Below are 27,506 nucleotides of genomic sequence, written 5' to 3' on the forward strand. Positions count from 1 at the left end.
TATAAAGTCTGCAGCTTTCCACTCGTTTTGTCTCTCCAGGAGGTCATGGTGACCTGTATACATGACTCCTAAACTTTGACTTGGCATATTTTTTGCTCGCTAAGTCTGATATTTTTCCATCTTCCTGTAAAAGTTCCACCTCTGATTCTTCCTGCCCATACAACACAATATCAGGATTTACTCCCTGTAATTGGGGAATGTATTGTGTTTCCCTTGGAGAATTCCCTCAGATTCTGCCCTAGAGTCTTCACTTGTGTTGGGAAGTGCTGGAATTCACTTCTCTGTTTTACTCATTCTTTCCCGCAGTTCTGTAGCATCTCTCTGTCATAGATGAAAAAAAAAATGGAATTCATTCAATATTTTCTCTCCAGATTTAGGGTATCAATGAGAATTGTTAATTCAGTGTAGGAACCTTGCCAAGCAGGGCTCCTCCATTCCTTCTCAAAATCTGCTGTATTTTATTTTGGTTACCACTTTTAAAGTTTATAACTTTGGGCTATGTCTGTTGGGTGTATTTGTTGCTGAGAACCAACCAACCTACCTTTTTATTACTACCTTCCTTCCTTTCTCCTCTCCCTCCTTTCTTCCTTCCTTTTCACTTTGATTTGATGATGGGTGGGAGTTGGGAGATTATGTAAAGAAGATTTCATTCCATTAATCCCAGAGTCTTTCTTTTTGGGGTTTGTTTCTAATCGTGAGAAAATACACATAACATAAAATGTACTATCTTAACCATTTTAAAATGTATAGTTCAGTGGCATGAAGTACATTGTGCAACCGCCACCAACAGCCATCTCCAGGACTCTATTCATCTTGCAAAACAGAAACTGTCCTCATTAAACAGTTACTCTCTATTCCTCCTTTCTCCCCAGTCCCTTCTTTTTTGGTTTGTTAATTTACATCATATAAAAATGTTTCCGTGTTTTTGTAAAATCACTTGAGATTTTTTCTGTTTTGGTCTTCATGTCTTCATGTGTATGTAACTTGGTCTTAGAATTTACTTTTTTTTGACTTTTCCTATTTTTTAAAAAATATTTTATTGAAGTATGGTCAGTTTACAACGTTGTGTCAATTTCTGGTGTACAGCACAATACTTCAGTCATATAGGAACATACATATATTCATTTTCATATTCTTTTTCACCATAAGTTACTATAAGATTGAATATGGTTCCTTGTGCTATACAGTATAAACTTGTTGTTCATCTAAGAATTTACTTTTAGGAAAAGTTTGTTCCTACTGACTTGCTGGATCTCTTGCGAGGTAAAATGTGCTGTGTAGACTCCCTTTGTACCTTGTTGCCAAGAAGCATAATTATCTTTAGCTTGGTTTTCTGGTATAATTTTATGCTTCCATTTTATTTTTATGGTTTAAGTTCCCTCAGAGCTCTTTTGGAACAAATAAGATATAATAATAGAAGAAATAAATGATTTTTAAGTGTTTTTAGTCTATCAGAGAATTTTTTATGTTATTCATCTGAATGTAAACATTTTATCATCTAAGCTCACAACCTATTTGTTAGTTGAAATGCTTTAAATTGGCCTACATTGACTGAATGAAAAATGCAGTGTGAGAGTTGTGAGGTTCAGTTTTATTCAGGGACCTTACTGAGGACTATATCCTGGGAGACAGCGACTCAGTAGCTCTGAGTAAACTGCTTCAAAGAAGTAAAGGCAGAAGCTAGTTTAATCATGATTTTTGGCTGGAGAATACATGCAGTGGAGCTTGCATCTCAGTAAAAGATTATAGCTAGTCACAAGGAACAGATATCTCAGTTAATGATTTTAGTGTTTTTCTAGGTATGCGATAATGCAGGAGTCTGGGTTCATTAAAATTCTTCCTGAGATATATGTCTAACTATGTAAGGGGGCTGTTTGTTCAAAGCACAGAGTGCCTCGTTCTGGTTTTCATCCTGAATTACTCTCAGGGTGCATTATTGGGCAGTGAATGCAGTGGCTAATGACTTAATCCATGTATAACTGGATAGTGAGCAACATTCTTTATTTTCAGCAGAATTTAGTTATATTTAAGATAGGCAGAAGATCTTAGTGGTTATGGGTAAGTTTGAAGGACATTATGTCCAAAATAAAACCTTTTAAAGGATGAAGAAAATAACATTTATTACATGCTTATTATGTGACACAATTTTGTTACTCCTTGCAAGAGCCCTAGTTTATTATTTAACAGATTTATTATCCCCATTTTTCAGATGTGAAAACTTAAGCTCACTGATGTAAAATGACTTTCCCAAGGACTCATAGCTGGTAAAAGTGGAGCTGGAATTTGATTCTTCCCCTCACCTCCCCCCCCAAAGAGAAATTAAAATAGAACATTTATTACAGATGTATCTGTATTGGCAGGAACATTTTGCAATATAAACATGAGTTGTTACGGTGTTTATTCTGTAAGTGCTTTTGAATATTTATCCACTTCTGGGAAAATACCCTAAGGAAAAGGACTTTTCTGTAAAGGGTATGGCAATTCAGTTTCTAAAGATTAGAATTTAAAAAGAAAGACTATACTCTGAGATTTAAATTAAAAAATCAATATATACTAGATCAAAGCAGAAATATACAGAGCATCTTAAAGACAGCTCCAGGTCTGAAGTTTTTTTTTTAATGTTTATAAAATTCAAAAAATTATTTCTTTTGATAATAGGAGAATAAATATTATTACTAATCAGGAGGTAGTGATTTTAGTTTAATTCCTCTCCTTCTGAACACTTACAAACACCTCTAAGAAAGATTGCTTTATAATCTCTTCTCACATTCTTTGCTCTTTCTATTTACCCCATTACTCCCTTCCCTTCTCTCTCAATAGCCGTGACTTGTCCATTGCAAAGGCTACGTAAAGATTGAGGTGGTGGGGAAGAAAGATGAAAGTTTTAAATTCATTATGGCTATACTGCTGTTTGGCTGTTTGTGCATTTCTCATCGAAAGGATATAGATATGACATAGAGGCTAAATGTAGGTTCTGGTTATAGATAGCTTGTGTTCACATCCTAACTTTTCCACGTAAGCAAGTTACATATATTCTCTGTACTTAAGTTTCATCACTCCTGAAATGAAGGCTATAATAGTGTGAAAGTCAGGGGATTGTTTCAAAGAAAAGTTAGGCATGTAAGACATCCTTGTCATAAGAATCATTCAATAAATAGGAATGTCTCCAACAAACTTCCAAGTTTCTAATTAGGACAATGGTTCACAACTCTGACTGCATGTGTTACAGTCATTTAGTGAGCTTTTCAAAAATGCAAATGAGTAAACTTTTGATAGAGCCTGGGGATCAGATTCCCACTCCCCATTCTTTGTTTGCTTGTTTATTTTTAAGTAGCATGAGATTTTTTCTTTTATTCACTACTGTATCCCCAACTCTTAAAACAGTGCCTAGCACAAAATAAGCACTCAGTAAATAATTTGGTTTTTATTCATTCATAAAGTATCTTTGATCCTCAGTGGTTCATCCCTTCTCTTTCTGTAAAAAAATTTTTTTGATTTATTTTTAAATTTAGAAATATAAAATTCATTCTTTTTCGGTAAGCAGTTCTATTTGCCAATTTATGATTAAGCCCTCTTCTCACCCTCAACTCCTGGCAACCTCTGATCTATTAGTCATCCTTACAGTTTGGGGTTTTCCAGAATGTCAAATAAATTGAATTATACAATATACATCTTTTTGAATCTGGCTTTTGTTACTTAGCTTTTAGTGCATTTGAGGCTCATTTATGCTTGGTGGCTCAATATTTTTTCATTGTTGAGTAGCATTCCATTGCATCTTAAACAAATATATTAAAATTACTCTGTTTTATCCTTTTTGATTTTTAGCTTTCCAGAGTGTTGGATCTTCCACCAGAAAACTTGATCAAATCAATATCTGCAGTTCCAGTTTCCAGAAAAGAGTTAAGTATGATACATTTGTCATGATCTAAAATGTTGCTGATTTTGTCAATATACCAAAAAAAAAAAAAGCCCAACTACTATTTAATTTACAAAATAGTCTTTGAAATTAACCTTAAGATTTGATTTAACCTATTATTCCCACGTACTTAAATAATAAAATTTAAATCTGTATTTTATATACTCTTATATGGTAGATTTTATTAGTATTCTCATGTTTTGATATTTATTCTTATAACTATATGGCAGCCTTGAGAAAAATTAGGAACGAGGTTCAAATTTAATTCTGTAACAGCAAATAAAAGAACTAAGATTGTGGATAGAAAATCAGGGTTTTTGAAGGGATCTTAGATTATACACTTATCTGATGCTTGAATAATACAATATACCATATTTATCTGCTAGGTTTTTTTGTGGTTTGGGGTTTTGTTTTGTTTTTTGCTTGTTTGTTTCCATTTGAGGACCCCCCAGTGACAGAGGACAGTTGGTTAGGACTACATATAAGCTATAGTTGCTTCTTGGATTCAGAGAGATATCTATCTTTTTGTGAGATTGGTCATTGTCATTGATACTTGTTTACCAGTAGGCTAGAGAACTTTAATACTTGGATAAGATACGCTCTCAGTCAGTTAATAAAGACAAGAAATGAGCTGCATAGTAGACATTTAAGCCCAAAGCTTTAGAAAGATATAATTAACAGTACTATTATGTCCTTATATTTTGTCCCCTTAACTGTCAGAATTTTAAGATAGAGTAGAATGAATATTCTTCTTCCTAGAAAAGGAGAAAGAGATAAGTGGAAAGGGAAGAGAAAGGCTACATGTGGCCTTGTCAAAGAGAGCATCTTTAAAGTGGCCTGCTACAACTTTATCTATATTGAGTTCCAAGAACAGAGGCAACCACTGACCAAAAGATGGGCCATGTAATTATAATTATATGTAAATTGAGGTAATGTTGCAAACCAGTTACCTGTTTCATAAAATCTATAAAGGACATTTTGCATGATAATGGGATTGTCTCAGTTTTTATTTCATATTTCAGAGGCCTGTAATAAGCTGAACTGTCTTGGTCCATCTTTTTGTTTGGTTATTGGTTTTTTTTAAAATTGAGGTCATAACATTGGCTTATAACATATAGGTTTCATGTGTACAACATTATATTTCTAATTTTGTATACATTACAGCATGTTCATCTCTAAAATTTTAGTTTCATCTATCACCATACAGTTGATCCCCTTTACATATTTCACCCTCCCTCCACCCCTCCCCCTCTGGTAATCACTACTCTATCTGTGTGTTTATTTTTGTTTAATCACTTATTCTGTTTGTGTTTCTGTTTTTTATATTCCACATATGTGCCAAATCATATGGTATTTGCTTTCTTTGTCTGACTTATTTCTTCTAGCATAGTATCCTTAAGGTCCATCCACATTTTCCCAAATGGCAAGGCTTCATCTTTTTCTATGGCTCAGTAGTGTTAGTTACATTGTATATATATACCATATCTTCTTTATCTATTCATCCATTGATGAGTGCTTAAATTGTTTCCATACCTTGGCTATTATAAATAATGCTGCAATGAACATATTCATGTATCTTTTCAAATTAGTGTTTTAATATTCTTTGCATAAATATCCAGAAGTAGGATAGCTGGGTCATATGATAGTTCTATTCTTAATTTTTTGAGGAATCTCCATATTGCTTGCACCAATTTACATTCCCACCAACAGTATCTGAGGGTTCTCTTTTCTCCATATCCTTGCCAACATTTGTTATTTCTTGCCTTTTTGAGAATCACCATTCTGACAAGTGTGAGGTGATATCTCATTATGGTTTTGATTAGCATTTTCCTAATAAGTAGTGATGCTGAACATCTTTTCATGTGCCTATTTTCTTGGCTTGTCTTTTGAATAAGATTTCCTTTGCCTGCTTGGAGTTCTTTTGGGCAGCTCCACTTTAACAATGTGAATTACTGACTGGTTTATAGAAAATAAATATTGGGGAGTACCTCAATTTTTCTAGTCTACAAGTCTAAAATTCTGCATATTAAATTTATTTAAAACAAAGGGAATCTCTACTGCTTTGCCTTAATAAAGCTGGGTATCATTTACAGAACTAAAACAAAGCCTAACTCTTCTATTTTTCTAATTTTATTCTAAAATGCTATTAAGTGCCAGGAGAATTAAGAAATATTATTTTTGTTTATGTTGTTTATTTAATGAGATATGAATCAATTTTCTCAGGTCTCCTAATTCTGTCAATTATACAGTTGACCCTTGAACAACATGGCTTTGAACTGTGTGGAGATGGAACCATGGATTTGGAAGGCTGACTGTAAAATTATACTCGAATTTTTCAACTGCTTGGAGGGTCAGCACTCCTAACTCCCTGCCATATTCAGGGATCAACTGTATTTTCACCTATTGTGAAATTCTATTTAATACTGCTCGTAGTAGACAGGATTAGTAACTTTGTTATAAGCCAGTACTAACTCAGTGGATTCCACTCTGAAACCACAACTCCTCAGAAGTAGTAGGAAAATAACTATTGCTTTTTAAACTTATTTTTTTTTAATTATGAACAATACAAAAGTAGAGGGAATAGTTTAATGAACCTCTATGTGCCCACCACTGTCATTAGCACACAGGCAATTCTGTTTGGTCCGTACCCCTGCCCACTCTCCTCCTTCACAGTGGACTATTTTGACAGCTGCTGCTTTTCATACTCTAGATGTTATGTCATTTTAAAAGTTTTCTTTTAATTAGTTTTTATTTTTATCACAAAAGCAAAACAGATAATCTTAAGGGAGTTCAGTAAAATACAGAATAAAAGAGGAAAAAGTCCCCAATACTCTTAAACAGTAAGAACACTGACGTTAGCGAGTATTTTTTATATTTTCTCTTTAAATATGTCTTTCAAAATCATAACTATAAAACTACTGTATTTATGTATTTTGAACCTTTTCCATTGGCATCATCCTTTTTGTAAATATCACTGTTTTTAACACCTTTAGAAATATCACTTTTTAACAATGGCTGAGTAATACTGTAATGCTCCCCTGTTGATGGACATTTAGATTGTTTTCAGTTCTGACTTTTTATATAATTCACATTCAAGAATTACCTCTTTCTCAATACACAAGGCAAAAGTTCCTTGTGGGTGTGTAATTAAAAGCTCCCAAAAGGGGAATTATATACAAGATCTTGTGGTAGCTCACAGTGAAAAAAAAAAATGTGACAATGAATATATGTATGTTCATGTATAACTGAAAACTTGTGCTCTACACTGGAATTTGACACAACATTGTAACATGACTATAACTCAATAAAAAGTATTTTTAAAAAAATGGCTCCCAAAAGGGAAAACAGGGATCAAGTCTGGTTGATCAACACCCCCTCAAACCCCCTGAAGCATTTCCTCCTCTTTTGGGCCTTTCATACTGGCAGATAACCCTTACATAATTTCAGAATTCATATTTTAAATATTCTTAGTTTAATAAGTTGGTGTTAATCATTAATAGCCTAAAAGAATGATTTTTAAATTTGTCCTTCTACCACTGAACTAGTTGGAAATATTTGTGATTTTTATTGAGAGATTTTTTATTGAATTGGTTTATTATTTATATCTTAAATAAAATTATAGATACTTCATAACTATTAATTTTTTTTAAACTATCTATAGAAAATCATGTGACCTCTTTGGGTTTCCTGAATGTTTGAGAGCCATCTTATACTTTTATGGTCATAGTAAACCTTTCATAAAGTGTCCTAGCTATAAATCAAAAATCGTAATTTAATCTTTGGTATATTCAAATCTGTATATTTTCAATTAATATTATTATAGCTTTTATGACTTTTAACTTATGTATTTTTTATTTTTTAAAATCTGTTTGTGTATTATTCCCATTTTGTTAAACTACCTACTTCAGCTTCCTACATTATTAGCACAAACACCTGACTAAATTATCAGAGTTCTTTGGTAAGAATAAATACAATAAATACATTCAAACCTTATATGGGTTTCTACAATGAAAGTTAGTCTTTAGAAAATTGAATTATTATGTAATCATTAGAGAATAGCCTTAGAAAAGAAACAGAATAGTTTGCCAACCAAGCTAGTATGTGAAGAACTACAGGCAGAATAATTCCCCGCGGCTCAGTCCTGGTCGCTATTCAACATTTTTATTTAACATCAGAACTAAGATTATTTTACCAGAACTTAAGTAGGTGGCATTATCATCACCATTTTACTGAGGTACAAAGAGATTAAGCAACATGCCCAGGAGCACACAGACACAGATTAATAGGTGAATTTGGGTCTTTGGTTACAGCTCACATGTCAGTAGTTTAGTTTGGGTTGGTGAGTTTAATCCATACTAGGCTGCTGGCTAACCGATTAAGGCTCAGGAAAATCCTTTATTTCACCAGTTTTACTGAGATAAAATTGACATACAACACTGTGTAAGTTTAAGGTGTACAACATAGTAATTTGTAATTTCATACATCATGAAATGGTTAGTGTAATAGATTTGGTAAACATCCGTCATCTCATATAGCTACAACATTAAAGAAACAGAGAAAAAAAATTTTCCTCATGATGAAAATACTCAGGATTTACTCTCTTAACAATGTACAGCAGTGTTAATTATCTCTGTCATGTTGTACATTACATCCTTAGTACTGATCTTATAACTGAAAGTTTGTACCTTTTGAGTACCTTCATCTAATCCCCCCACCCCTAACTCCCACCTCTGGTAGCTACATCTGAGTCTGTTAGTTTGTTTGCTTGTTTGTTTTTGAGTACAGCTGACCTACAACAAGCACTGTGTTAGTTCCTATTACACAACATAGTGGCTCAGCATTTCTAGACACTGGTAGGTGGGGCCACATCCTGGCACAGCTGGGTTTATGGCCAAGGTAGTCCAGGTCCTGGTGCCAGCCATTAGATGGCTGGAGCAGGGTTACTAGGCAACTGGCTACAGAGTCCCTGTGGGTCCTTGGGCTAGTGCTGGCCCATTGGTGGGCAGAGCCGAGTCCTGGGGTCTGTGGCTGAAGGGCCTTGGTGGTCTCAGTGTTGGTGTTAGCCCATTAGTGAGCTGGGCCAAGGCCCAGTGGGTCCCAGGGCTAGTGCCTGGTCAATGGCAGGCAAGGCCAGGTCTCTGGCTGCAGGACCAAGGGAGTCCCAGAATTGGTGTCAGCTCATTTGTGGATGGGGCTGGGTCTGATGAGATCTTGGGGGTCCCTGGGGTAGTGCCAGGGCAGTGGTGGGTGGGTCCTGGTCCTGGGCCCTTTGGTAAGCAAGGCCAGGTCCCAGGGCAGCTGGGGGCTCTGGAGGTCCTGAGAAGTCTGACCTTCTGCTGGGTGAGGCTGTGTCCCCACCCAGCTAGCTGCTTGGCCTGGTATATCCCATTACTAGTACTGACAGGCTGGTCAGCAGGGCTGGGTCCTGGTGTGGCTGGCTGCATCGCCAGGGGAGCCCAGGCCCTGGTGCAGGGCAGCAGGTGGATGGGGTTGGTCGAAGGTGACTGGCTACAGAGCCCTGGGTGGTCCTGGGGCTAGTGCTGGACCTAGTGGGGAGCCAGACCCTGAGGTGGCTTGATGCAGGGCTCGGGTCCCAGAGCTAGTGCTGGCCTGCTGATGGAGAAGGCCATGAGCTTGGGTGGTCCTGGGGCTGGTGTACACCTTCTGGAGAACGGGGCTGATTCTTAACAGGGCTGGCTGCAGAGTTGAGGTGACCTGGAGCTGGTGATGGCCTGCTCGTAAAGTGTGGCCAGATCCTGATGTGGCTGGCTGAGATGCTCATGGTATCTTGGAAGTCATGTCAGCCTGCTGTTGAGTAGGGCTGTGTCCCAGTGGGTCCAGAGTCCACTGCCGGCCCACGGGTGGGCAGAGCCATGTCTGTTGCTGCAGGGCTCAGGGAGTTTTAGGGCTGGTGCCTGCCCCCAGAGGGTAGGGCAGGTCATGTGACCACCTACAGCAGCCTAGGGAATCTCTGGGCTAGTGTCAGCCATTGGTGTGTGTGATCCATTCCAGGGGTGGCTTTTGGGCTCAGAGGATCTTAAGGCAGCTGGCCTGCTGGTGAGTGGGGCTATGTCCTTATCTTGGGGTATCCTAAGGCTAGTGGGAACTTGCTAGTGCATAGGCTGTGTCTGAGCTCTAATAAGCTAGAGTAAGGATTTCAGAGTGGTGCTTACCAGCACCAGTGGTGGCATGAGCTCCCTAAATTGGCTGCTGCCAGCATTTCTGACCCCAAGGTGAGCTCCTTTGCCTCCTGCCTCTCCAAGATCTCTTCAAGATCGGCTCCTTTCAAGTTACACTTTGCCCTGAGATGTTGTGTGCACCCTTTAAGAGTAGACTCTCTATTTCCCACAAGCCTCTGGCTCTCCTGAAAGTAAGCCTTACTGGCTTTCAAAGCCAAACATGCTGGGGGCTCATCTTCCCAGTGTAGGAGCTGAATGTGGGGCTTAGACTCTCTGCTTCTTAGGGAAAATCTCTCAATTGTAATTATCCTCCCATTTGTAGGTCTTGACTGTACTACATCTGTGCCCCTCCTAGCAGTCTCATTATGGTTTCTTCTTTATGTCTTCAGCTGTAGAAGATCTTTTCTTCCAGTGTCCAGGTCGCTTTCATGGATACTTCTCTGTAGATAGATGCCATTTTGGTGTGCCCGTGGGAGGAGGTGAACTCAGGGTCTTCCTAGTCTGCCATCTTAGCCACTCCTCAAGGCTCAGGAGAATTATTAATGGTTGTAATTGACTAGATTCTTTAATATGATCAGAAGTCACACAGAATTTTTCAGACATGTGCCTGAATTTCAAGAATGATAAGAAGGAAGTCACTGGTGGATCTCTAAAATATGGTCTTTTGTGTTATAGATACAGAGATGGGCCAGACAGATAATGGTTCAACTCCCTTATTCTGCCCGTAGAATCTCATTCTGTAGTTCCTTATTAAACGTTAGATGTTCAATGTTGGTGTGTAGCTATTTGTATATTAATTAAAATTATGTTTATACCTTGAATAATTTCAGACTACAGAAAACTTATAGGGAATAATGTAATGAACACGCTCACTTTCCAACATGTCAGGTCTTATTTTTTTACAAATTTTTTCGTTTTTAGAAATCAAACATTATAGATATCATTGAAGCCACTTATATATACTTTTTTGATTCTACTCCCTGCTGTCCTTCCCTAAGGATAACTGTTGTAGCAAAACAAATGATTGTGTTCACTAATTGGTTTCTTTGTGTTGGTTTCTTTGTTTTTGCATTGTTTCATCACCAACCCAATAAAAAGGGTGATTGGCAATGTCTGTCTCTTTAAGGAACTACTGAGTGTTAAGAATAATATTCTTCTTTTTCTCATGTTGAAACTTGTATTACAACATTTAAAAATTTTTTTGCTTTGGTCAGTTGAAGATCAATGAAGGAGCTTGAAAGAAGGAAGCATTTGAAATAGTGGAGAAAGGATTGTAGAAGAGGTCAAGAGACCTCAGCTTTTTTCTGAGTCTGCTTATTAGTTGCAGTAGGATTTAGGGGAGGCATTGAACTTGCCAAACATCATTTTTCATGTCTATAAAAAAGGTGGTTGCTCTGCCTCTCTCACAGAGATACCATAAAGCTACAACCAGGTAAAAGAAGAGGAAGAATTTTATAAGATGATACAAGATAAAAATTCTAAATCAATAAAAGGTGATGATATTTCTAGTTTCTTGGCTTTATATTTTGAAAATGTAACACCATCACCTGGTAAAATTGTGCCAACATAGAGAACATAGAGTGATTAGTTTTTGCTTCTGTTTTTGTTATTGTTACCCTAGTAATGTTTTTAAGGTAACAACCTTTTCCTATTTCAATGTCTGTCTTTAGAGAAGTAGCTGATTTTCAGCTTTCTGTGGATTCTTTATTGGAAAACAACAATGACCATTCAAAACCAGATGTTCAAGTTCAAGCCATGAGACTGGCAGAGAAGGTACTTTAGCACTATTCTCTCTTTCTGATGTTAGAATAAGCATATTATTTTAAAGAAAAATATGCTCTGCAGGCTGTCTCAGGCATAATAATGAATTTAGTAGTGTTTCTTTGTTCAAGGCACCTTGGAAATTATAATTTAAATTTATGTTAGCCATGTTCTACAAGGTTAGGATGCTTTTTCAAATTAGTTATAAAACATTCATCTTGTACTGACATTGTTCAATTTTTTGATTAACTACTTACAGGAAGAGTGAAGTGTTAATTAAATTTACAGATTGAAGCTGAATGGACTTCTGAATTTAGGAGAACAAGCTTGATAAATTAGAGGAGTGGGTTGCAATTCTTAAAATGAGTTTCTGAGATGAACATTAAAAATTGACAAATGATTAGATGTAAATAGAACCATGATTGCAGAGAAGAAGTAGTTAGATGATTTAATAAACCTCTTTCATTTCTGATTTCTCTGATGGATTCAATGTCTAAAAGAGGAAAGGATTGTAGAGAATGACCACATCAAAATTGTTAGTGTAATACCTTCAGAAAAGGCATGTTTTAGACAAAGTTCTTAAAAAAAATAGTTATTACATGTGACACAGAGGAGGGCACGGGCACACTGAAGAAACAAAGCAGTGAAAGTCACTGTCATGGAAAGAGATGTTTATAGAATGAGTATGGTAAAGGAGCTTTGGTAGCTAAATAAATGTTTATTTGACCACAAAATCACCCCAGATTCTTATCAGGAAGTGTGCCAGCAACAGAATTATCCCGAGTACAATATTTATTTCCTCCTTTTCCTGTGAGTTCTGAAAAATAAAGACTAGTGGCTCTTCAGTGACAGCAGGTATCTCTTCAAGCTCCCTGGATGTGTCAGGTGCTTAGAAATCTAGTTGATTAAAAATGTAAAGCATATTCATTGAAGACAAAGTATTTAAATTATTTATGTTTTTGTGTTGGTACAAGTTGTTTTAGCGGAGGACCTGATAGAATGTCATGTTCTGTCACTCTCATCCAAGGTGAGTGAAATGAAGAGCTCCTTGCATGTCAGGATACGGAGGGTGAGGGTAAAGTGATGCTCCCTTTTTCCATATTAGATGGAGAAATTGAAGAGAGAGAATGGGAATGAGAAAGAAAGAAACTCCTAATACAGATTGGCATTCTAGCCAGGAAAGGAAGATAATGTGTAAACCCAAAGAGAATGATGGAACTAGAGAGACTGGCTAAGGCCCAGGTCCAGACACAATGACTGTGAGGGGACGCTTCTGCTGCCTTTGAAGCCAGTCTGAGAGTATTAGAACTATAAATCTCACTAGGCCTATTTCATAACATATGTATTTCACTTGATTTGTTATCTTTTCAGCTAAAATGTGATACAGTCGTGAGTGAAATCAGCACGGGTCAAGGGACTGTAAATTTCAAAATAAACAGAGAACTATTAACCAAGGTAAGAACAGGCGATGTTCCGGCTACACCTTCACTCCCTCTCTCTGCTTTAGCTACTTTGATTTTCCTTTGCACATTCTGATCCCTCTGTCTAGAGTGCCACCCCTAGTTAAATCTGCTTCTCCTCCAGGTCTTGGTATTTCCTACCAGTGCCTTTCTGACTCCTTCATTTATATATTCTCATAACACTGTATGTCTCTCCTTTGCAGAACTCATTGTAGTTAATATTTTACTTTCTTTTAATTTGATTAATGCCTGTTGCCCTTTAAATTAATTTCCATTAGGGCTCATAGCATCTGTTTTTCTCACTACTGGATTCCCCATTCCTAGCACAGGATCTGGTGCTCAGTAGGTGTGAGATAAATGAATTAATGTACTCTGTATTGAATACAGGAAAGATACTACTGGCTTCCACTCTGGTAGCCTATAATCTGTTGGAAGCATAGGATTTATAGAGAAGAAACCATAAGACACTTCTGCTTTTAATAAAACAATAAGTTTTGTAAATAGTGTTTGATACAATAAGCATAAGAAAGATCAGAAATGGAGAAAATCTGGATGACCTGGAGGAGTTGGGGAGACTTCATAGAGGAACTGGGTCTCACTTGAATGAGACTGGAGAGAACAGGTAATCCTGGATAAACAGTGGTATGAGACCTTTTGTTGAGAGTTCTGTCTCAGCTGAACTTTAAAATTTATCATAAAGCAAGGTTTGGTCTATTATTTGAAAAAAAGAAATACATACCAGGGTTGGGTTGGTCAGGCTTAGTGACTGTTATGATCTTAAATTGAAAATAATTATAAAACCAAAATTGCTAAGAATACAGTTTCTTACCAAGGTTATATGATTTACAGACATTTACCCATCAGCCCTGCAACTCTTCTGAAGGCTTGTTTCTAGATCTTTGAACTTTTTTCTTTTTTCATTGTTAATGCAAGGTACACTTTTTAAGTAAAGTCAGTCAGAAAGACCAGAAGGAAATTGGTTTTGAGCTTATTAAAAAGTATCTACAGCTTGTTGGGCTCTTGATGACATTTCATGTCAACTTAGCAAACTAGTGAATCTAAGGTACCATTTATAAATAAGTGACTCTTTGTTGATGTCTCAGTGTTTATAGAAGGAGAAATACAGCTCGCCAAGGTGACTCTCTAAACTTTAGGCCACTTGATATGCAGCTATATTTAACTTTTTTGTTTTCTCTGAGATGGGAGAATATGCTTTGGTAGAATGATTTTGCCTTTACAGCCAGCTTAGCTGAAAGAGCTGTGGTTTATATTTTGAGGCAAGGCATATATTTAGTTAATAATTTAAATTTTCTATGGCCATGAATTGTCATACTTTATTGCAGTTAATAAACTAAGAGATTTTCCTCTGGTTTAAGGGTGCCCACTCGCTCACTTATTAAAAAATACTCCCAAATCCTTCTCAGTTGGCAAGAGTCAAGGCTTTGAGGTCCAGCTACTCTTTCTCACATGGAAACCCTTCTTTCATTGGAGCTTTGAGGATCTGGATATTAGCGTGATTTTCATCAAAGGAACAAGCAGATTGCTCACAGTAGCCCTGCTCAGTGTCACAAGAAAAATACATCCTAGACCAGTGAACACTCTGAAAAAGGATGTGCCTGTGTTATAAATTATAATTTTTTTAATAATCCTTATCTGCTCAAAACTCTAATTTCTTCTTCATCATGCTCCATTATTTTCAGGCCTTAAACTGTTCATTTGCATGTCTAATGAATTTTTCAGATCACATCAAGAAAAAACTTCAACCCTTCCTAGGACCTTTATAAAACTTTTTTTTTTTTTTGCATTTTAAAGTTATCAAGATTGACATGTAGCCAGTGATCTATGTCCAAAATATACTCACAAGCAGAGAATTATGAATTTGTCATTGCTTACACATGTACAAACTTAGCCTTGCATAAAATGTATCTGTTCATGCATTGCAATTGAATTATTAACACTAGTAGCACCAGAGATGATTAAATGTTAGTTTTAAGTTTGAATCACTAATAGTGGTTTTTAATGTCTTCATATAAATCATCCTCAAAGGTAGGAGGCTAAAATGTGAAATTAAAGGCAGTAGGAACTGCCGAATCTCTGGGACTAGATAATAAATTTTTCAAAGTTAGAACTATCATGGTGAAGAACTATCACTCTGGTACCAAACTTCTACCTGACAGTAGCCTATAGATGACTTTCAAGAGAAACTGTAACTTCGAATAATAGTTAATTGAGTTTAGGGGGAGTGAAAAAGAGAAAATAGGAATCTAACCAGATAGGAAAAAGGCAAACAAAATCCTGTTTTTCAGATGTGCCTTAGAAATACACATTGAATAACATCATTTTTTATTTCACACGCACACATTCATTTTTTATTTGCCAAATTCAACTTCGCATGGTCTACCAAAATTTGAGGGGGGAGAAAAGACAGAAAAGGTGATACTGATTTAAATGGCTCTAATTCTGCTCATTATTTCACTGATTGAGTTTCTGTCAATAGGCAGTGGATGCATTCAAGTTACGTGTAGTGTCAATTGACTGAACACAGGAAAAGAATGAATAATAAAGCACTTTTCAACTACTGACTAAGGAAGTGAGCAGTCAGTCAAGTGGTGGTAGCATCCTTAGAAGTTCTGTTGAGAGCTGTAGAGAAATATTGACCAGTATAGAACTATATATGTGGTATCTCAGCAAAAAAAAAAAAATGTGACAATGAATATATGTATGCTCATGTATAACTGAAAAATTGTACTCTCCACTGGAATTTGACACAACATTGTGAAATGACTGTAACTCAATAAAAAAAGAATTATATAAAGTGACAAAAATCATCCACAGAAAATGTGAGGGTAATAGACAAACAGAAAATACAGTCAATTGGAATGTTTGTTAATAGGCTAAAGCATCCCCAAAAGTGAAACCTTTGAAAGATTTGATTTCTGTTTACAAACTATATGTACCTACATTACATTAGTGAGTGCATCTTACATTTAAACATATATATTGGTGAGTAGATGGACCTCTAACTTATTCATCTGTTGGAATATCAGGGAAATTTACTAGCTCACTGACATTCTTCTTTGTGCCACTAATTCAGCAAACCTACTGCTTATTATTTGTCAGGGACTATCCTGCTGAAATCTAAAGATACCATGGCTTGTATCCTGCTCTCAAGGAGCTTATGATTTAAAAGAAAAGCATTAAAAAAAAATCACAATACAATGTGATGAATCGTACAATGCAGGCATGTGTAAGATGCAGTCCCAGTGTAAAGAAAGGTACAGGTAAGTCTATCCTGAGGAGAGAGGAAGTAACCTTGGATTGGGATGAAGATAAAAATCTATAAAGGAGATGCAAGGGGAGGCATTCTGGGCAGAGGGGACAGTTTGAGCCAGAGTACAGTCAAGAACATCGCGTTGTCTGGAAAGCAGGTGACTGAGTATGGTTTGCATGTAGGATGGCATAGGGAGGGATCTGAAATTGTACAGTATGAAGGGCTTTACATACTCTGCTTAAGAGTTTCAGCTTTTCCCTATGTCATTATTTTCCCTGGTGTGTTATGTGTACACAGGTGGCACATGTGATGATTTTTGGTATTACTTACACTAATAAAATTTATTTCACTTTACTAGTTATGTATTATCCCCCCAAAAAAAGAAACCCCAACACTTCTAACTTGTGATTTTTGTGGACGTCACAAGGTGCCTTTCAACGGATCAGTTTCCTCAAAATTTAAAAAAAAAAAAAAAAAAGGAGAAATGATATGCGTGTAAAGTAAAAATCAGATCAGAAACTTGTAAAATCTCTTAAGGGGTAGGGAATCACTGAAAGGTTTAAAGAGAACATAGACCTGATTAAATATGTGTATTATATAATAAGACATTTAGGTACTATTGTTTTGTTGTTTTTGTAGGGGTGTAACTGACAGATGGTGGGCGTCTAAACCAGAGCAGAGGGGAAAACAATAATGATATTTAGGAGACAGCATGTGCAGGGCTTGGTGATTAATAGGTGATTGGCTATGGGTGTTAAGGGAAAAGGGTAGATCTTAGGAACTCCTAGATCTCTGACTTGGTTAGCCGGGGAGAGGGGGTCGGTCAGGGTGAAATTCATGGAAATGGAGACTGAAAGGAAGAGGAATATATTCTGTTTGGAGTGCCAGAGAGATGTCCAATCCTGAGTTGGATCTATCAGTCTGTAGCACAGGAGAGATTCTGTTAGGTAACTAGTAGTTAAAATCTTAAGACTTTACACCTAGGAGAAGTGTAAAGTAAGGAGCTAGAGGCAAGAAAGGAGTGCAGGGTAGGGAGTGGGGGCAAGCAAGGAAAGAGGAGACTGCAAAGGAAACACAGGAAAGCAAAACCAGTAGCCTGGCATCACTACAACCAGGGAAGGAGGGTAGTCGCAAGGAGGAGGGAGTAGTCATCAGCTGAGATGATGGTTGAAAGGTGGGTGCCCCTGGGGGAGGCAGGAAGGGACCGGGGTTAGGGCAGATGATCAAAAGGAACTCTAGGCTGTAGCCTTAGCTTGTTTAATTTTTTTGTTTTACAAAAAGAATATATTCATAAAAGTAGTATATTAAATTCAATTCAAGCATTCAAGTGAGTTTGGCATTTAAAATACTGATTTTGAAAGCACTTTCAGTGAAATAGTAGATAAAGAAACTTGTTAACAGCTGTGTAGAATTGTCAGTGGATGGTTTGAAAGTAAGATACTGTAAGGTACTCCTTTATTAAAGTTGCTTTTTTTGGTTGTGCCAGAGAAATCAATGAACCGAGGGTTATTTGTTGAGAATTCTAACTTTACTGCTATTACCTTTTGTGGACTCTACCATATACTACATAAAAAGAGATGGGAAGTGAAAAGGATGGATAGGCCTTAACCTTTGAATAATCAGAATATGAATTCCCTTTTACTAATGTTTACCTTCCCACTTTCAATCTTCTTATGACCCATATTCTTGAGTAATTAACATTTATTGGGTCCCTAGTATAGGACAGGCACTGTTCTATTTAATGTCTCTATGTTAATCCTTTCTCTCTGTCCTACTGCTCAGTGTGAGTGAAGAGAATATTATTTTCTCTTTATTCTTGGGCAAATGCTGTTTCTGAACCTTAGTTCTTGAAGCTATTAAATGGGAAATATTGCCCATTTTAAGATTGTAAGGCTTGGAGATAACACAGAGGCATCTAGACTTGAGCCTAACAGTCTATCGATGCTTCTTGAAAGTGCTGCTTTGCTGCCTCCGTAAATTCTCTGTCTTTTCCGTTAAGTAACTGTAGTAACCAGCTCTTAAGTAAAATTCTTCATGTTACAAACTACATTTTTAGGACTCAATCCTGTTTGAGAAGCAAAATCAATAAAGAGTAAATAAAAATCTATCAGTAATTTCAAAACTCTACATTAAAAAATAAATACATAAATTAATGCATCATCACCATTAGCAAAAATTAAGTATGAATTTTGTGAACGATACAGTAGATCTATGTTAATAACTAAGAATTAACCTGGAATATGTCTTGGCAGTTGCTGTGATATAGCCTTTTTTCTTTTCTTTTTTTTTTTTTTTTTAACTTTTGTAACCAGTAGGCATTTGAATTATGATTTTTTACTCATTTTCAACCATTACTTGTGATCATTCGTGTCACAAAAGTATCAGCACCATGAAGACTTAACACATAAGCTGTGGAGTGAGCAGAGTTTTTGCTGTATGACCTTGGGAAAGTTTTACTTAACCAGCCTGAGCTTCTATTTCCTCATTTGTAAAAATAATCCTCATCTCAGGGTTGTAGTGAGGATTAATACATATAATACAGATAAAATGTTTAGTACAGTGCCTGGCACATGATAAGCATTCAACAAATACCAGCTGCTGCTTCTGGTTTTGTTGTTTCTGTCTGCTGTGAGACTTTTGGAAGTTACCTCTCTAAACTTCAGTTTCTTCATCTGTGAAATACCTACATCATTGGTTACTATAAGGATGAATAGATAAGATGTATATACCAAAGGGCACAGAGCCTCAGGAGATGTTAACTCGTGTCATTACTGCTCAGACTAGCGTTAGCAATAGGAGAAGGTGGTGATACTCACAATGCTATAAAATTCTTAGTCCCATAAATTAAAATGAGCAAATTAGCAATAGTTAGTTCCCAGTAAAAAAGTAATTAAGAAAATTGCATTTTTTTTCTGTCATTAAATCCCACACCTTTTACTTTTCAGACAGTGCTGCAACAAGTGATGGAAGATGGTTCAAAATATGGATTAAAAAGTGAACTTTTTTCTGGTCTTCCCCAGAAGAAGATCATAGTTGAATTCAGGTGAGTGCCCACTCATTTTATGTGTTGATCAATCAATCAGCTGGCTGGGCATTATCATCTAGGATCTCACAGAATTATACATGGAAAAATTAAAAATCAGTGAGATTACTTTATTTTCTTAAAATCACAGTGAATTTATCATTAAACTATGAATAAAAATGTTGGGACTTTAATCAAAAAAGTACCCAGTGATTATTATAGGTTTTTTTTTTCTTTTTTTAAGTATTTAGCAGTTATTTGTTCTTTTAGGAATATATAGTTCTTCATTTTAGCAGAGTCTTAAGGGATAGATTTTGACTGTTTTTTCAGTTTTTAGTTCCCATATATAAGTAACACCATGCAGTATTTGTCTTTTTCTGTCTGGCTCATTTTACTTAGTATAATGCCATCTAGTTCCATCTATGTTGTTGCAAATGACAGGATTTCCTTCTTTTTGAGGCTGCATAATATTCCATTGTGTATATATACCACATTTTCTTTATCCATTCATCCACTGATAGACACCTAGGTTGTTTCCATACTTTGGCTATGGTGAATAATGGTGCAGTGAACATGGGAGTGCAGATACCTCTTTAAGACAATAATTTCACTTACTTTGGTTATATATCCAGCAATCCCACCTCTGGATGAGAAGAAAGTCTCCTCCCTATTCCAGTTTCCCAGTTCTCTACATATGGGCATTCTCCAATACCAATTTCTTGCTTACCCATCTAGAGGTATTCTGGGCATTTATAAACAGATCACATGCATTATACCATTACACGTGTTCTTCTCCTTGCTTTTTTCATTAAACAACGTATCTTATGTTCCTTTAATATCAGTACATCCAGGGCTGACTTATTTTTATTGTTTTATGGTATTCTGTTGTCGAGATTTTTTTTTAATCAGTTTTATTGAAATATTACATACAGTACGATACAGTTCACCATAATTCAACATGTAATTTGATGAGTTTTGGCAAAGATGGCCAGGTCACATAACCACCACTACAATTATATCAAACAGTTTCTCTGTCTTTTTTTTTTTCAATTTTATTTTTTTACTTTTATCTGTTATTCCCTTTCATTCTGCTTACTTTGGATTTAATTTGATCCGCCCTTTCTAGTTTCTTAAAGGAGAGCTTTAGTTTATTGATTTGAAACCTTTCTTCTTTTCTGATACAAACATTGCATGCTATAGATTTTCTGCTTTTAGCTACATCTGACAAATTTGCTAGTAAAGCAGTCCTGAGGGTCACCTTGTTTGCTTACATTCTCTTGGGGATTATAGTCCTTCCTTGTTCTGTGGTTCAGTTTCATAAAATTTTTCTGGTTGTTTAAGGCAAAAGGGTAAGTCCAATCCTTCTAATTCTCTCTTAACTAGAAGTGGGAGATTCCTTATTTTTCAACCTCATAGAAGAACATTTACTTTCTCTCTCAATAATGATTGCATGGATATACTTATAGTTTCATAATGTCACAATTACGCACAGGTACCTGTAGGATCAAGTTTTTAAATTGTAATACCATTAAAAGGCTAAATAACAAGGCTTTAGAAACAGACCAAAATTAAGTGCGGTTTCTACCACTGTTAACCTGCTGTGTTCAAGCTACTATATCTTTTTTTAATATCGAGAAACTTAGGAAATTTTCAAACATGCACAAAAGAGAGAACATGTATATTAAATCCCATATGCTCATCATTGAGATTCAGGAGCCCTCACATCACAGCTCTTCTGAGCATTAAGTGAGTTAATGCATGTAAAATATGTGAAACTGTGCCTGTCAGGTAGTGAGTGCTCTAGAAGCATGTGCTATTATTACATTATTGATTACAACTTCTCCACTACATGTAAGAGTGATAAATACGTTGCTTGAGAATTTGGAGTGGTGAATCCCGTTTCTGGTTATTCTGCGAAGCTTTATACATAAATATTTTTATATTTTTCACTTTTTAATTTCTGATCCAATAGATATTGATAGATAATATTCATATAAACAAAATTTCCTTGGGTTCTCCAGTAATTTTTGAGAGGTTATAGTGTTGAGAACTAGTATACTAAATTTAATTTCCAGTGATCTACGTTGTTTGTATCAAAACAATCTCTCTGAATTTCTTCATCTTTTTATCAATCCTTAAATGTGTCTGCTTTGTAAGGGTGCCACTTCTGTGTGTGTCTGATTACCTCACGACTCACAGGATCTGTTTCACTAAGAAAGATTCTTCCTGAGATCTAATTTATCTTTGCTCTAAACTTCTAATTTTTAACTATCTTTGCCCTAAATTACCAAATGCCCTAGTCCACAATTGTATTAAACTATGGCACTGTGACCTAGTTCATTTTAGAACTCTTGTTCTTAGAACAGAAAAGTAATTTTTGCAATTATTTTGCAGTTCACCTAATGTTGCCAAAAAATTTCATGTTGGACATTTGCGTTCTACCATCATAGGTAAGTGTTGTTAGTTTCACAGAAAATACTGAACATGCCTTTCAGGCAATATTCTGTAATACAGTCTAATGGTTTAATGCTTAAGTAACAAAAGGACAAAAAACAAAAAAGTTGAAATTTATATGAGCTTGATGCAAATTAAGTATAGCACGAAATGTGGAAAATTGGTTTAGAAATGGCAACAAGAAATTTGTTTCAAAACCAAAAGATTTAACTGGTTTAACTGGTATGTATGTTATGATTTTAACTTTTTAAAAATATGTATGCATATGAAGAAGAACTGAAAGATGCTAAAATGAAAATAGTTATATGGGATTGATAGTCATCCTCCCAATTTTTTTGCTCATTATTTTGTTTCAATAAAAAAACTCAGTCTCAATCATGTGAGTACTAACTGGAGTTTTCAAGACTGAAAATTGAAACAAGACTAGGCTATTTATATAAAGAGAGGTTACTGTAGTACTTCAGAGCTGTAATTCTTCCATGTATAATATGCTTATGATTTCCATTTATTTAAAACTTGACATTATGTAGCAGCCCAGTTTTAAAACTGCACTTAGAATTGCATAATATCAGAATTGGAAGGGACTTTGGAGTTTATCTCACATAATCTGTCTTCCTGTATACCCTTGCATGCTTAAGAGAAGGCAGTTTAATCCATACTAGAATACTTCTAAGACTTGGAGGAATCAGTATTTGTGGCATAGATTATTCCTGAATAAGTCAAGCTCTCATCATTACAGAGTTCTCAAGCAGCATTTTAAGAGAGGAAATGACAGAACTTGATAAAAAGGGTATAAGAAATACACTGTGTAAGAAAAGCTACATGAATATGTGAAAAGCATAGGAGTAATTGATGGGTAAAGCAAGATAAAGTTGTTTAAGCGTTGTTAAGGGAAATATTTGAACTAGGAAGAGGTAATATTTATTGAAAGTTATCATGTTAAATGTTTTCATGTATTATCTCAGTTTCACAGTAGCCCTGTTTGGTGAGTACTATTGGTTTATGGATGAGGAAAGTCAGATACCAAAATTAACTCTTCCCAAATCAGTATTATAGCCAGGATTTGAAATTAGGCAGTCCAGTTCCAAAAACCTGGGTTCAGGCATTTAGTTGGATTTGTAAAATAATAAGAAAAAAATAGGAATACAGCCTAAGTACCAGCTACAAATGGTGATTCCTATTGCTGGTACTATAGAGGTTAAGAAAGTCTGGAAGGAAGGAAGCTGTAGAAGTGGCTACAGCTGATTTAAGTGAGCTCTGCATATTGGTGACGCATTATTTGCAGAAAACTAGATCCACTCTAGTAAAAGCAGGAAGGCATTTATTATGGGATATTGAATAGTTTGCAAAGTTGGTGGGAGTGCTAAAGAAGCTTGGGATTAAGCTGACATAGATGACTCCCAAAGCTGTACCATAGAACTTGGTGGTCAAGGGAACTTTTGCCTATTCTGCAGTCACTGCCACGACCACAATCAGGGAACTGCCACTGTTCCTGCCATGCCTCTGGAATTCAGATTAGCACAAGAGGCCACCCATATCCTATCTTTCAACTTTTCTTGGAGGTCATTTGACAGGACACTAGGACCTCTAGTAGTGATGCCATTTTAAAGACAAAGCCTCCACTACTGTGCTTGTCAGAAAACATAGAGTTAACTCCCTTCCCACCTTCTAGACTAGATCTTACATAAAGTGTATCTGATTGTCCAAACCTAAATGACTTCTGGAACTCTTAACTGCAAGAGATTCTGAGCAATGTAATCTTTAGCTTTCCAGCCTCTGCAGTATGTGAGGGCACATTAGAGGGAGAGTGGAATAGATGTCGAACTTCAGACCAGCATCTGCAGTACAGGAAGGTGAAGGCCTTGGACTACTACGTGTTGTTAGGGAGCAGCATGAGAGGATAGGCTTCAGGGACAGAAAGAAGGCAGAGTGAGCTATTAAAAAAAAAAAAAAAAAAAAGAACAGCATTGCTGGGTTCCTCGGGGCACAGTCAGATTGTATATTTCTCATTAATTACTGAGATTCTGTTATTTCCTGTCCTTGGAATAGCAATTACTCTAACATGTGTTCCTAACCCCTGTTAACGTTGATGAAAATTGGGAGATTCTTTAGAATAACTACCTCCAAAAGGATTCCTTACTCCCTTTCCGTAACATAGATGAAAACATAATAATGAACGTTTTAGTGGGGGGGAGAAAAAAGGTTGTTAGTAAATTTTGCCAACAGAATTTTCTGTATTATACTTTGATATTAGAGAAGCACATGGTTCTCATGCCAAAACAGATAACAAGAATGAGAAACTGTATATTTTATTGATTATTAGGAAATTTTATAGCAAATCTCAAAGAAGCTTTAGGACATCAAGTAACAAGAATAAATTATCTTGGAGACTGGGGCATGCAGTTTGGTAAGTAAGATTGAGATTTTATTTTTCATATCATTGTTAAGTCTTATTTCTTTTAACGTCATGTCACTTGATCTCCTGGACAGAATATGGGCAGCATCCCATTGGATGAAGTAGTGCCTCCTACCTGTTTGTTTTCCTAACGGCTCTTGTATGTTATTTATCTTGCATAAATCTTGTATTTTATTTGTTAGAGTAATTCTTACCATACAAGTAAGTTTTCAGGGAGGAAGCTTCACACATTCACATAAGATTGATAAATACACAGTTCTGTGATTTTATTAAAGAAAAATAGCTTACATTCATTAGTTAAATGTAGAATTGAGTATACAGGGAAAAAGTTTGCGTATACACCCTTTTCAACCACAGCCCTGCCATTTTTAAAACTAGTGAAGTCCAGCCTCCTTGGGCCATTGTGTATGACACGGGATCTGTCATACGCTGGGCCAGTGGCCTAAAGGAAAAACAAATAGGGTATTTTGGCTTGCTCTTAAATTATGCAGGTAGCAGGGTGGGTGGGGTGGGGGGAATTAAAAAAAAAAGAATATGAAAACAAATATATATATATATACATATGACTGAACTATTATGCTGTACACCAGAAACTGACACAACATAAACTGACTATACTTTGATTAAAAAAAAAGAGAAAGAAGTGAAAAAAAGAGAGAGGAAGAGAAGAGTGAGACCCAAATATTTGAGTGCCACTGGTTATCTCTAATGTCTCGAGTTTACTGAGAACCATTCCTAGCTCATAAACTCCAGCCATCAAGGTGTAGAAGGACAAGATAAGTGAAGATGCCTTAGTAGTGAAGGACTGGTGGCCTGTGAAATGCAGACTTTTAATAATCTCTGGCAGCTACCATCTGCATTTTAAGATCCAGCCTTCATGTCACCTCTGAAATGTACTCTCTGACACCCAGACACACCCTTGCCTACCTCACGTCTCCACGTTCCTAGTACCCAGCTCTACTCAAAAGCTTCTCTCTTACTAGATTCTTATTTGTGTGCTCTTTCCCCTGCTAGATGAAATGTTCCATGGAAGCACGGGCTGTGTCTTAATTATTTTTGTAACCATAGTGCTTGGCACATAAGAGGCACCCAGAATGATGAATGAATCTGTCTTGGGAAGTACTTCACAATACTACTCCAAAAGAAAGGCTAGGTGATGTTTTAGAACTGTGCACTGCCAGTTCTGAAGTTCACCGATACTATTGTGTTCCATATCCAGTGAGATGAAATCAAAGTTTCCAAAAGACAGATTTATCATGACCTTCTCTTACGAATATTATCCTTTCAGTTAATAAAAATCTTTTTTAGACCCTTAAAAGGACAGAACTTAAACCTAACAGTGCCCTTACTATCCACTGTGGAGGAACAGAAAACATGCCCTGCATCTTAAAAACCCACCTGCAGTTCACAATAGTGGGTACTTAGCGGTCTGGGCTCTGGGCTCAGCAGTCAGATTTAATAGAGGCATCCGCATTATAGGAGTTTGACTGATTTAGGCATCTCACAGCCATTAGCAAATATGTGATTATGATATTCATTAAAATTTAGCTGCAGGGTTTTATTATAGTGATTTTTCTCTAAAGGACTACTGTGGTTAACAATCCGTGAACATTTCCATTATAACATTATTGTTAAAGAGTTTTAATTTTGGCTGTTTCAGCTATCCCCTTTTAAAAGTTGGCAGACAGTTCCTAAGTACAGAATTAGTTTTTGAAAATAGGTTAAATGGTAAATGGAACTGGCCTTTACTTTTCATATTTCTGTTTTTTAAATCACCCTGGGTATCTTTCCACACCCCACCCCCAAGACCCTAAATCATAATCACATTTGCTTTGGCTTGAAAGTGAATAGTGCTGGTAAATATTTTAGTCATCCTTCCAGTTCCTGTCTAGGTTCTAAGATTGTCTACCCTGTGTTTAGTAACATCCCACTTTCTTCTGAGCCTATATAGAAAAGTGTATGTCAGCACCCAGGGGCAATAGCTTCTTTAGATGGAAGCTTGGTAACTGATATGGTTGTGGAAACAGATTAGTTTTTAAAATAATTACGCTATCTATAAAATTCCTCTTGGCCTCAGGCTGCATATATATTTTCAAACCAAAATTATGCTCATTTTTTACCAAAGCATCTTAAGAGTATAAATATTCATAGTCTATAGGAGGAATTTTCATTGCTAGTTTATAAACTTCAGTTATTATTTTTTTTAAAGGTTCAAAATAATACCCTTCCTGAACTCTGAATTTATCATCGAAGACTGTAAAAAAAAAAAAAATCACTGGCAAATAAAAGACAAATATATGGCCGGATTAAAGCATTTTGTCACTTGGTCACCTTGAATGGGAGAAGTAATCAGGGCTGTTTCAAGTTTTACCTTCAGTTATTTGTTCAAGAGCTAATGTTGTAACACACAGCCTATTCCTACCTTTGTTTTATTGTCACATCTGTAAGTTTAAGAAAGAAAGTTTTGAAATCACTTTCCCATCAGTTTCTTTTCAGAAATTTTGAATGCCTAGTGCCTGGCATCACTCTCCTTCCACAGAGTGGCTTGCTCAATAAATGCTTGCTTTATTAATGTCTTCTAGGGAGGTGTTGGGCACTGCTAGCCCAAAGATAAATTAGTCCTAGACTCTGCCTTTGATGAGCTCATAGTCTATTGGTTTCTGTGAAATTAATTTCAGTGATCTCCTCAATATATTGAATTTTTGATTCAATTTATGATTCAATATATTGAATTTGGCTTGTGTCAGTTTATGGAGTAGCAGGAGGTGATAGTGTCTATTTTGCAATATTCTCAGGATGCGTAATTATGAGAGGTGAATCTCTTTATGGAACTATACCTCTTCCCTGCCATGACTGTTCTCTATTGTTCCATTTTATAATTTTTTCATTTACGGATTGTTGTGGTAGGTCTTCTGGGAACTGGCTTCCAGCTGTTTGGCTATGAAGAAAAACTCCAGTCCAATCCCTTACAGCATCTCTTTGAAGTAAGTTGGCAACAAACAGTACTAGAAAATGCTTCAACTTATT

At 36.2% G+C, this 27,506-nt stretch overlaps 1 protein-coding gene across 4 annotated transcripts in view; it reads left to right on the forward strand.

Moving 5' to 3' along the window:
* Positions 1 to 27,506, forward strand: part of RARS2 (arginyl-tRNA synthetase 2, mitochondrial) — a 64,597-nt gene that overhangs the window by 8,869 nt on the left and 28,222 nt on the right. For 3 of the 4 annotated variants that reach the window (XM_010987715.3, XM_064486872.1, XM_031456020.2), the window contains exons 2-8: positions 3,826 to 3,899; positions 11,766 to 11,868; positions 13,228 to 13,311; positions 19,533 to 19,630; positions 22,004 to 22,059; positions 24,387 to 24,470; positions 27,387 to 27,463. In XM_010987715.3, coding sequence (XP_010986017.3) covers positions 3,826 to 3,899; positions 11,766 to 11,868; positions 13,228 to 13,311; positions 19,533 to 19,630; positions 22,004 to 22,059; positions 24,387 to 24,470; positions 27,387 to 27,463 — 576 coding nt within the window. Of the gene's footprint in view, positions 1 to 3,825; positions 3,905 to 11,765; positions 11,869 to 13,227; positions 13,312 to 19,532; positions 19,631 to 22,003; positions 22,060 to 24,386; positions 24,471 to 27,386; positions 27,464 to 27,506 lie in introns of those variants that run through there. The other variant, XM_064486873.1, reaches the window with a different exon arrangement.

Source organism: Camelus dromedarius, chromosome 6 (assembly GCF_036321535.1).
Source record: "Camelus dromedarius isolate mCamDro1 chromosome 6, mCamDro1.pat, whole genome shotgun sequence".
Lineage (NCBI taxonomy): Eukaryota > Metazoa > Chordata > Mammalia > Artiodactyla > Camelidae > Camelus > Camelus dromedarius.